This window comes from Nicotiana attenuata, unplaced genomic scaffold (genome assembly GCF_001879085.1).
Source record: "Nicotiana attenuata strain UT unplaced genomic scaffold, NIATTr2, whole genome shotgun sequence".
In the NCBI taxonomy this organism is placed as follows: domain Eukaryota; kingdom Viridiplantae; phylum Streptophyta; class Magnoliopsida; order Solanales; family Solanaceae; genus Nicotiana; species Nicotiana attenuata.
Window position 1 is genome coordinate 359413 of NW_017670723.1, and position 12017 is coordinate 371429.

The window sequence follows — 12017 nt, forward strand, 5'->3', positions numbered from 1 at the left end:
GAATCTAACGAGGGCTATGTTGCCTGTGCGGGCACCACAATGGCCTTCGTGTACTTCTTCGAGCACTCGCCTTGTCTGATTCGGCCCTAGGGATTTCGCCAAGGGGCCTCCGAACGTTCTCTTGTATAGGTCGTGATTTATGATGCCGTACCTGGCCGCTTGCATCCGAAGCTTTTTAGCTTCCTCTTTGTCTTGTGGGAGTACTCCCTCCTGTAAGTATGTCATGATGCGGTTGCGCCAGTCCCAAGTCAGATTTAAGGAATGTACCTCAAGTTGGTCTATTGACGAGTGGAGGAGGGTGACCACATTCTCCTTGGTGATATTTTTTGTTGCTCCTGCCAGTTTGGCGAGGCCATATGCTTCGATGTTTTGCGCCCGAGTTATCTGGTTGAGTCGACATTCATCGAATTCTGGAAGTAGTTTATGAATTTTTGCTTGATATTTCTGTAGCCTTTGTTCCTTGATTTGGAAAGTCCCTGTAACTTGGTTGACGACGAGTTGTGAGTCGCACATGAGGACTACTCGTCGTGATCTGTATTTGAGGGCTAGCTTTAATCCTGCAATTACGGCCTTATACTCGGCCTCATTGTTAGTCATTTCAGGGCACCGTATGGATTGGCGAATAACTTCGCCTGTTGGGACTTCAAGTACGAGCCCCAGTCCAGATCCCGACGCATTAGATGCGCCGTCGGTGTAAAGGACCCAGAGGTCGGGTTGCCCTGGAGAGGTACGAAGTGTTTCTTGCTCGACCTCCGACTATATTTTGGAACTAAAGTCGGCGACGAAATCGGCGAGTACCTGTGATTTTATCGCTGTCTGCGGCTGATATGTTATATCGTGCTCGCTCAATTCTATGTCCCACTTGGCCAGTCTTCCCGACAATTCGGGTTTCTACAGGATGCTCCGAAAGGGGAAGGTCGTTACTACCGATATGGGGTGGCATTGAAAATATGGTCTAAGCTTTCGTGAAGCTATGACCAGTGCCAGAGCTAGTTTCTCGAGGTGGGGATACCTCGTTTCGGCGTCGACCAGGGTTTTGTTGATATAATAAATTGGAGATTGCGTACCTTTGTTTTCGCGGACCAACACTGCGCTTACCGCGACTTCTAAAATGGCCAGGTAGATTAGGAGGCATTCTCCAGGTTCTGCTTTGGCGAGTAGTGGGGGCGAGGACAAGTATGTTTTTAGTTCCCTCAGGGCCTCGATGCATTCTGAATTCCACTGGAGTCCGTTGTCTTTTTTTAGCACATTGAAAAACTTGTGGCATCTGTCGGATGACCGTGAGATGAATCTCGATAGGGCGGCTATTTGGCAAGTCAGCTTTTGCACCTGTTTTTTGCTGGTTAACACTTCAGGTATTCCTTCGATGGCCTTGATCTGGTCTGGATTGACTTCGATGCCTCTTTGTGATACCAAGAAATCAAGAAATTTTCCTGAGGTCACGCCAAAGGCGCATCTTTCGGGATTTAATTTCATACCATACCGTCTTAGTATATTGAAGGCCTCTGTAAGGTGGTCGATGTGGTCTTCTTTCCTTTTTGATTTGACCAACATGTCACCGATGTAAACTTCCATTGTTTTGCCGATTTGGTCTTTAAACATCTTGGTGACCAACCTTTGGTATGTGGCCCCTGCGCTCTTTAGCTCGAATGGCATGACCTTGTAGCAGTACGTTCCCTGATGGGTGATGAAAGTAGTTTTCTCCTGGTCCTCCTCCTCCATGAGGATTTGGTTGTAACCCGAGTAGGCGTCCAAAAAGCTCAGCAGTTCGTGCCCTGCTGTTGCATCAATAAGTTGGTCGATGTGAGGCAGGGGAAAGGAGTCTTTTGGGCATGCTTTGTTTAGATCCGTGAAATCTACACACATCCGCCGTTTCCCGTTTTTCTTTTTTACCATGACCACATTGGCGACCCATTGGGGATATTTTGACTCTCGGATAGAACCGTTGGCGAGCAGCTTATCTACTTCGTCGCTGACGGCCTCGTTGATTGCAGCATTGAATTTTCTCCTTATTTGCCACACTGGTGGGTAGAGCGGGTTCGACATTCAACTTGTGCGTAGCGATGTCTTTCCGGATGTCCGGCATATCTAATAGGAGAAGGCAAACAAGTGAGCATTGTCAATTAAGAATTTATGAAATTTACCCGGTTCTGAGAGTTTGTGCCCGATGTAAGCCTTTTTGGTGTTGTCGTTGTTGTCTAGTTGGACGAGATCGAGATCTTCTATCGTCTATTCAGCGGCTTCCATGATGTCGGGATCCTTGATGACGTCTGTCTGTACGTCGGATTTGGTTCCCGACAATGTTAATTGCTATGCTTCCGCGTCTGCTCTCTTTAGTTGTTGGGTGTACGTGCAATCGTGGGCGATATGATGTCATTCTTGAGCAGTGCGTTGTTCGCCTCGGATGCTGAATATTCCCCAGGAGGTAGGGAACTTGATTACTTGATATAGGCTTGACGGGATGGCCCTCATGGCGTGTATCCATGGTCGTCCTATGATGGCGTTGTAGGCTGTATCTTGGTCCATGATATGAAACGTTGTTTCGAAGGTGACTGCCCCGGCTAGAACGGGTAGCGTTATTTCTCTAGAAGTTTGCTCAACTGCATTATTAAAACCCGTTAGTGTTATGCAACGCGGTACTATCTTGTTCTCGAGTCCATCTGTACGAGGACCTGAGGCTGGATAATACACGCACCGCTTCCATCGTCTACCATTATTCTTTTCACATCGGTATCTGAAACACGTAAAGTAATAACAAGAGCATCAAAATGAGGGAAAGTCAAACCGTCGGTATCCGACTTGTCGAAGATGATACTGTCTTCGAGGTTGTTATACCGTTCGTGAGTGATCGACCGTTTGAGTTTGTGTGTAGTGGTGAATTTCACATGGTTGATCACTGCCTCGTCGCCTCCGCTGACGATCATTTGGATTGTACGAGTGGGGGAGGGTGGCTTTGGAGGTCCCTGGTGCTGTTCATGTCCGCTATCGAAGTTGGCCCATCCCCTGTCGCTCATTAGTTCTCTCAGGTGCCCTTGGTTCAACATTTTTACTACCTCTTGCCGCAGAGCTATGCAGTCCTCAATTTTATGACCCCGCTCCTGGTGAAATTCATGGAGGACATTCAATTTTCTCGTGCTGGGGTCGGACTTCATCTTCTGTGGCTATTTCACCTTTGTGCCGAGCTTCTCTAGAGCGTACTCTATTTCTGAAGGGGAAACACCAAAATAGTGAGCGGATAAGAGTGGAGGCATACCTCTTTCGTTCTGTTGAGTCCCTGTGTGTGGCCTGGGCGGCCCTTCTGCATGTCGGGGAGACGGTGGGACGACTGTTCTAACGTAGGGCTGATGTCTTTCTCGGTTGATACGGTGGCCTGGTTATTCTCTTTGACTGTCGTTACGATGATCTTTCCTCGGCTCTATTTGAACTGATGTCAGCCGTTGGGTCGGACCATTAAGGTCGTCCTCGTCAGCTCTTACTTCGGCGCAATAGGCATTGTGAATTTCTTCCCAAGTGGTGGGAGGGTATTTCATGAGCCTGCTTAATAGTTTTCTGGTTCCCCTCGACCCGTTTATGCTCAACCCTTTCTGGAAAGCCGCTACAGCCATCCCTTCTGATACATTTGGTAGGCTCATTCTCACCCTGTTAAACCGGGCGAGGAAGTCCCTGAGTCCCTCGCCGGGCGATTGGGCGAATATGTCGTTCACCCTGGCTTCTGCCTTCTTAGCTCCTGCATGGGCGGTGACAAACTTGTCAGCCATTTCCTCGAACGTTGCTATCAACGGCGCTGGCAGTTGTGAATACCAGGTTAGGGCTCCCCCCGTTAAGGTTTCGCCAAACTTCTTTAATAACACTGATGGTACTTGCTCCTTCGAAAGATCGTTGTCCTTCACTGCTGTGACATAATGGATGATGTGATCTTCGGGGTCTGTAGTGCCATCGTATATCTTCAAGTACGGTGGCATCTTGAAGGTTTTTGGAATGGCATGTGGGGCCGCTTCCTCGCTGTATAGCTGTTCGACGAATCGACAAACATCTAGTTTTGGCAGTAATTTTGGGGCGCCTGGTATTTTATCGACCCTTTCTTGATGCTCCCTCATCTGGTCGCGGAGCGCCTTGTTTTTGTTTTCCATTTCTTTCATTTTCTTTAGGACGGTTGCAAGTGCATCGTAACCTGCATAAACAGTAGTGTTAGTGTTACCTGTTAGAGGGGCGGGCTGCTCGCCAGGGGTTGTTGCGGTATCCGCTTGCGCGGTGTTTCTGTTCTCCCTTTGAACGGGTCTGTCAAGTATATTGTTTAGAGTGTTCGTCAGCCAGTCTTCCAGTAATTTTTTCACTGCTGGTGGTGCTTCTTCAACTGCGGACGTGGAGGCTCCCCTTTCGCGCGAAACTATTACGCTTTCGTGAGGGGGAGGTGAAGCACTCCGCCTGGGTGTGGCGTTCGGTGTTGCATTCTCGTTGTCTCCTTTACCATCTTCGTTGATGGTATTTAGAAGGTTTGTAGTGATGCCCGCTATTGCTTTCAGTCTTGCATCTCCTTTTCCTGCCATTGTTAGTATGTGCAAACGAAGGAAAAATGGTTGTCTTTTTTTTTGACCTAGGAAGGACTATAGTTTCAACTAAAAAACTCCCCACAGACGGCACCAAATTGTTTGAGCAAATAAATGCTAAACCAATTAATGATAAATTAGAAGGATGAATCTTAGTTGAACTTAATAAATTCTAGATCTAATGAAAAGACGTTTCAGTGTGATGCGTGGGCCTTTGGAACATTAAGTAATAGACTTAGTTTTCTATGATTGATGATAGTATAAATGAGAAATGAATGTATGCAATGACAAAGATCGTAATTGAAAAAAAACTTTCACCCAGTGATTGTTTGATTAGGATATTCCTTCACTTTGAAGGTCACGTGGTGATACGAGAGATCCGAAATATATATATTTGGGATCTTGAGATTTATGGATAAAGGGTGAACAACATGTGCTTAAATGTATGAGTAAGACAACTTTTCGTATATTCCTCCTTCAGCTTTTACAATGTGTTCTCTTTTGCTCAGCAAGGCGGATCCCTTTTTGTTCTCTTTCTCTTCCTATTATAAGGGACCTTCCCAAAAAAACCCTAAAAAGTACAACATAAAGAATATCCAAAGGAATATTCTTCCTGCCTATTTTTTAATTTAAGTTACCGTTACTATCCTATCTCAGCTGCCCGCTTCTACCGTCGGCCTTCATGAGGACGACCGTCAGTCGCTGTGTCGTGGTTGACCTCGTCCTGTGTCTTGCTTACCCGTTACCGTGGTTATCAAATTCGGACCTATACAATAGCATGCATAAAGCCTTATGCAATTGTCTCCTTAAATATTTAAATGCATATATTTATTGGTTGGTGAAACATAAATTCCAATGAAACTGGAAATTTAATAGCACTTACTTATAAATTTAAACGAAAAAGAAAGTTACTTATTTTATGAAAAGAATAATTTGGAATGTTGCTTATAAGTACAGTATATAGTTACAAGTCAACTATTAAACTACAAGGTCCAATTCAAAACAATTGACAAGTTTGTTACAGTAGTCAAGAGAATTGATACTTGATGTACTATTTTCGTTTTACTTGACATACTCCTTCCGTTCCAATTTACGTGAGCCTGGTTAACTGGGCATGGAGTTTAAGAAAAAATGAAGACTTTTTAAATTTGTGGTCCTAAACAAGTCAAAAAGGGATCCAGAGTATTTGTGTGGTTATAAAAGCTTTTCATTAAGGGTAGAATCGGAAGTTCAAGCTAAATTGTTTCCAAATTTAGAAAGACGTCATTCTTTTTGGAACGTACCAAAAAAGAAATAGATTCACATAAACGAGAACGGAGGGAGTATTTATTAACAATTAACTTTCTAATATCATCACCATTTGAGATGTTAAACTTAATAAATACATTATAAAAGCATGAAGTAAAATGAGATATTAAACTTTTAAGACTTATAATATAAAAAGGTATTATTTCCTTATTACTAAAATAAAAGAATATCATATGAAATAAAACGTATGGAGTATTATTCTTTTTTGGACAAGCATCTTTAAATTTGTTTTTAATATTGTGGGTGTGGGAAGTTTAAGAAGAGAAATGGTTGGAATGGCAGAACTTGGTGGAAAACGAACTATTCCTTTACTCTTTTAGAATTATGATTATTTTAAAATCTTAGAAAATATGATTTCCCTCTCCTCGAAAGCAAAACTTTTGTTTACCCTCTTTTGATCTCCTCTAGTATCTGGACTCCACCGGTGAAATGTTTTAACTAGGCATTTAGCAAGACGATATTCAACGAGTTCCTCCCTTTTTGGGATCAAATAACCGACCGAATTTAGTAAAAATAGCAAGGTCTAGCCAGTTTTCGGATTGATCATTTAAAAATAGTCAGCGTTTACCAAGTCAATAAAAGATAGCCACTATTTTGCTGCAACAGACACCGGTCCAACATAATATACTGGAGTTCGGTGCACCTGTGTATGAACTTCCAGCATATTATGCTGGAACTCCAACACATGGAAAGTTCCAGCATAATATACTGGAGATTCGAGCACTTGTGTATGAACTTCCAGCATATTATACTGGACCAGTATACTTTGCTGGAACTCCAGTATATTATGCTGGAGTTCTAGTGTACTTATGCTGGAACTCCATCATATTATGCTGGAGTTCCAGCATACTTCTCCTGGAACTCCAGTATAATATGCTGGAGTTCAAGTATACTTATGTTGGAACTCCAGCATAATATACCGGCGTATTTTTCGGGTTTTGAACAGTGTTTTCGCTTAGATTTATCTTTACATGAAAATTGGCTAAATTTCGATTACTTTTGAAACTAGGCTATTTTTGAATGACCACTTGTAAATTTGGCTATTTTTGAATTTCTCCCTTATACTGTTTATTTTTCAACAAGTTCCTCCACTAGGTCGTTTTTGATTTGCCGACAAAAACGTGAGTGAAACTGATCCAGTCAACCGGATGCATGCAGGCACACGAGAATCTAGGAATCAAGCAGAATTTCAGTTTTATGGCCCTAAAACGCCAAAAAATGAGGAACGATCATGGCGAAGTGATATCTATTGTTCCTTAGGTCATTTTTGACGGACCGACAAGATTTTAGGCGATTCAGATCCGATCGCCCGGATGCATGCAGATGACGTGGACTATAGCACACGAAAATCTGGAAATTGTCTTGAATTCCTATTTTATGGCCCTAAAACGCCAAAAAACGAGGAACGGTCATGACAATGCGATGAATATTGTTCTTTAGTTCAATTTTGACGGCTTGAGAAAATTTTATGTGATCCGGATTCGGGGGTCTGGGACCATGCTGCTAGCATAGGAAAATCTAGGAATCGGGAGGTATTCCAATTTTATGACCCCTAAAATGCCAAAAATTGAGGAACGGATATGGTGAGGCAGTGTCTATCTTTCCTTAGGTCGTTTTTGATGGACAGGGAATTTTTTAGGCAAAACGGGTCCTGGGGCCCGGGCCCATGCGGAAGGCGTGGCTATAGCACACGAAAATCAGGGAATCAACAGAACTCCAGTTTTATGGCCATAAAATACCAAAAAATAAGGAACAGTCATAGCGAGACGGTGACTATCGTTCCTTAGGTGGTTTTCGATGGCTTGGGAAAATATTACGGGTCCTGGAGCCCTGCCCATGCGGAAGGCATGGGCTATAGCACACAAAAATTGGGAACCAGGCGAATTCCAATTTTATGGCCCTAAAATGCCAAAAAATGAGGATCAATCATGATGAGGCGGTGACTATTGTTCCTTAGGTCATTTTTGATTGCCCGAAAACTTTTTAGGCGATACAGGTCCGGGGGCCTGGGCCCATGCGGAAGGTGTGGGCTATAACACACGAAAATCTGGGAATCAGGCGAAAATTCGTTTTTATGGCCCTAAAAAGCCAAAAAATGAGGAACAGTTATGGATAGGTGGTGACTTTTGTTCCTTAGGTCGTTTTTGAAGGCCTAGGAAAATCTTAGGCGATTTGGGTCGAGGGGCCAGAGCCCTTGCGGATGGCAAGGGCTATATAACACGAAAATCTTGGAATCGGCCCTAAAACATCAAAAAATGAGGAACGTTCATGGCGAGGCAGTGATTATTGTTCCTTAGGTCACTTTTGTTAGTCCAGAAAATTTTTAGGCGATCCGAGTCCGTAGGACTGAGCCCATGCGCAATGCGTGGGCTAACACATGAAAATTTGGGAATCGGGCGAAATTCCATTTTTATGGCTCTAAAATACCAAATAATGAGGAACGATTATGTCGAGGCGGTGACTTTCGTTCCGTAGGTTATTTTTGAAGGACCAGAAAATTTTTAGGCGATCTGGGTCGAGGGGCCCGAGCCCGCGCGGATGTCAAGGGCTATAGAACATGAAAATCTGGGAATCGGCCCTAAAACATCAAAAAATGAGGAACGGTCATGGAGAGGCAGTGATTATTGTTCCCTAGGCTGTTTTTGATAGTCCAAAATTTTTTTAGGCGATTTGGATCCGGGGGACTGGGCCCATGCGGAATGCGTGGGCTATAACACACGAAAAACTTAGAATCGGGCGGAATTCTAGTTTTATGGCACTAAAACACCAAAAAATAAGAAAAGGTCATGGCAAGGCGGTGACTATTGTTCCTTAGGTCATTTTTATGGTCCAGAAATATATTACGCTATCGGAGTCCGGGGGCCCGGGCCCATGCGGAAAGCACGGGCTATAACACACGAAAATCATAGAATCGGCGGAATTCCAGTTGTATGGCCATAAAACGCCAAAACACGAGGAACATTCATAGCGAGGTGGTGACTATTATTCCTTAGGTGGTTTTCGATGGCCCTGGAAAATATTAGGCGATCCGGGTCCTAGAGCCCGGGCCCATGCGGAAGGCGTGGGCTATAGCACAGAAAATTAGGGAATTAGGCGGAATTCCAATTTTATGGCCCTGAAACGCTAAAAAATGAGGAACAATCATGGCGAGGCGATGAATATTGTTCTGTAGGTCATTTTTGATTGCCCGAAAAGTTTTTAGGCGATACGGGTCCGGGGGCCTGGGCTCATGCGGAAGGCGTGGGCTATAGCACACGAAAATATGAGAATCGGGAGAAATTCCATTTTTATTGTCCTAAAACGCCAAAAATTAGGAACGGTAATGGCGAGGCAGTGAATTTTGTTCCTTTGGTTGCTTTTGAAGGCCTAGGAAATTTTTAGGCGATCTGGGTCGAGGGTCCCGAGCCCGTGCGGTTGGCAAGGGCTATAGAACACGAAAATTTGGGAATCGGCCGTAAAACATCAAAAAATGAGGAACGGCAATGGCGAGGCAGTGATTATTATTCCTTAGGTCATTTTTGATAGTCTAGAAAATTTTTAGGCGATCCGGGTCCGGGGGACTGGGCCCATGCAGAATGCGTGGGCTTTAACATACGAAAATCTGGGAAAGGCAAGGTCTATATAACACGAAAATCTGGGAATCGGTCCTAAAACATCAAAAAATGAGGAACAGTCATGGCGAGGTAGTGTTTATGTTCCTTAGGTCGTTTTTGATAGTCTCGAAAAAATTTAGGCGATCGGGGTCCGGGGGACTGGGCCCATCCGGAATGCGTGGGCTATAGCATACGAAAAGCTTAAAATCGGGTGGAATTCCAGTTTTAGTGCACTAAAACACCAAAAAATGAGGAGCGATCATGGCGAGGTGGTGACTATTGTTCCTTAGTTGTTTTTGATGGTCCGAAAATTTTTTACGCTATCGAGGTCGGGGGGCCCGGGCCCATGCGGAAGGCTTGGGCTATAGCACACAAAAATCAAGGAAAAGGGTGGAATTTTAGTTTTATGGCCCTAAAATGCCAAAAAACGAGGAACAGTTATGGCAAGGCGGTGACTATTGTTCCTTAGGTTGTTTTTAATGGCACTAATTTTTTTTAGGCGATACCGGTTCGGGGGCGCCTGGGTCCATGATGAAGGCGTGGGCTATAACACACAAAAATCTTAGAATCAGGCAAAATTTCAGTTTTATGGCCTTGAAACACCAAAAAATGAGGAACGGTCTTGGCGAGGCAGTGCAGGCCCAAATTGCATCTATGGCTAAGGACATCAAGCAATTAACGATGGCTCAGGTGCAAAATCAACCATAGGTGGGTTGTGACATCTGTGGGCTGGGACACCCTACACATGAGTGTCAAGCTAGAGCTGAGGAAGTCAACGCTGTGGGAAACTTTAATAGAGGAAGCTACCAAGGTGGGAACAACATTAATGCTATGGGTCAAAGACATCCAGGTTTTTCGTGGAGTTCACCTAATGGGATCTTGAACTAATGGCAGCAAAATAATCTCATACCCCAGGGTCAGGGACCACCAAGTTTTTAGAACCAGCAGAGGCAGCAGTACCAGCCACCACAGCCAAATCAGTCAAATATGGAAGATCTCATAAAGGCATTCATCAACAAAACAGATGAAAAATTTGAGACTACGGCACGACTATCCGAAATTTAGAAAGACAAATGGGACAGATTACAAATTTGTTGTCTGAGAGGGCTCCCGGGACGCTTCCCTCTGACACTGAAAAGAACCTAAAGGAAACAATCAACGCTGTATCTTTGAGAAGCGGCAAAGCATTGACTGACCCAGTGGTGAAAGCTAGACCTAAGGTGGTTAACAAGCATACTGATGCACCAGCAGAGAAAAGGAGTGAAGAGCAAAAATGCCAAAGTAGTGAGGTACAAAAGAAGATTTAAGAAAGTATACATATGTCAGCTCTACCATTCCCTCAAAAGATGAAGCGAGAGAAACTTGACAAATGTTTTGGTTGATTCTTGGAGATGCTCAAGCAACTTTATGTGAACATTCCCTTCTTAGAAGTACTCACTCATATGCCTGCTTATACAAAGTTCTTAAAGGAAATCTTGTGTAGCAAGAGAAAATTAGAGCAAACAATAGTGGTCAAGCTGAATGCCCACTGCAGTGCCATATTCCAAAACAAAATTCCCCAAAAGTGTGGGGACCCAGGAAGCTTAACCATACCATGCTCGTTGGGGAGTAAAAAATTGGACAAGGCCCTCTATGATTCTGGTGCGTCTATAAATCTAATGCCTCTGTCTGTATTCAGAAAACTGGAAGGTGAACTTGGAGTGATCAAATCAATACCAGTGTCCCTACAACTGGCTGACCAAACCACCATTCTACCTGAGGGAATCATTGAAGATATTCTAGTATGGGTGGACAAGTTTGTGTTCCACGTAAACTTTATCGTGGTGGATATGGAGGTGAACAAGGAGGTGCCTTTAATTCTGGGGAGGCCATTTTTATGTAAAGGTAGAGCCATCCTTGATATCTATGAGGGGCAACTTATGCTTAGAGTGGGCAATGAGAAAGTGGCATTCCAGATGAAGAAAATGATGAAATACCCCAGTGATGAAGCGTCTGCCTACTTATGTTTCAAGCTAGATGTCATTGGAGAGTTGGCTGAAAAATACAAGTTTGACAAGCTTGTGGGGGATACTTTAGAGAGGTGTATTACTCAGTTTAGCACAGTGGAGGATGAAGACCCTGAAATAAAGAAAGAGGTTGAAGCTCTTGAAACTGATGATCAAGTGGTTGACGAGGAGGAACTAAAAGAGGAGGCTTCTAAGCCCAATGTGGAATTGAAAGTCCTCCCCACTCACTTGAAATATGCTTTTCTCGAAACTAACAATTTTTTTGTGATTATTCTGCTGACTTGACAGGTACACATGAGAAAAAGCTGGTGGAGCTGCTGACAAAGCACAAGAAGGCCATTGGTTGGAGCATAGCTGATATTTAAGGAATCAGTCCAGCCATTTGCATGCACAAAATTCTGTTGGAAGAAAATAGCAAGCCAGTGGTGCAGCCTCAACGCAAGTTGAACAAAAATTTGGACGAGGTAGTGCATGAGGAGATCATTAAATTGCTAGATGCGGGAGTGATTTTTCCCATCTCTGATAGCCAGTGGACTAGTCTAGTGCAAGTTGTACCTAAAAAG

General features: G+C 43.8%; 2 protein-coding genes across 2 annotated transcripts; one reads left to right on the forward strand and one right to left on the reverse strand.

The window, feature by feature from the left end:
- Window positions 1-1957: 1957 nt before the first annotated feature.
- LOC109242676 lies at window positions 1958-3044 on the reverse strand. The gene is made up of 2 exons (XM_019409517.1): window positions 2696-3044; window positions 1958-2088 (listed from the first exon to the last, which is right to left on the reverse strand). Exons 1-2 carry the CDS (start codon window positions 3042-3044, stop codon window positions 1958-1960), a joined length of 480 nt encoding a protein of 159 aa, XP_019265062.1.
- Window positions 3045-10521: 7477 nt separating this feature from the next.
- On the forward strand, window positions 10522-11739 carry LOC109242677. The gene is made up of 2 exons (XM_019409518.1): window positions 10522-10737; window positions 10849-11739. Exons 1-2 carry the CDS (start codon window positions 10522-10524, stop codon window positions 11737-11739), a joined length of 1107 nt encoding a protein of 368 aa, XP_019265063.1.
- Window positions 11740-12017: the final 278 nt, after the last annotated feature.

Excerpts from the sequence above, each read along its gene's own strand:
- LOC109242676 (XM_019409517.1), bottom strand. The coding sequence starts at position 3,044 with ATGTTGAACCAAGGGCACCTGAGAGAACTAATGAGCGACAGGGGATGG. Across the intron at positions 2,089-2,695 it reads AATGGTAGACGATGGAAGCG|ATATGCCGGACATCCGGAAA; the intron begins GTGCGTGTATTA and ends TTCTCCTATTAG.
- LOC109242677 (XM_019409518.1), top strand. The coding sequence starts at position 10,522 with ATGGGACAGATTACAAATTTGTTGTCTGAGAGGGCTCCCGGGACGCTT. Across the intron at positions 10,738-10,848 it reads AAAAATGCCAAAGTAGTGAG|CAACTTTATGTGAACATTCC; the intron begins GTACAAAAGAAG and ends GAGATGCTCAAG.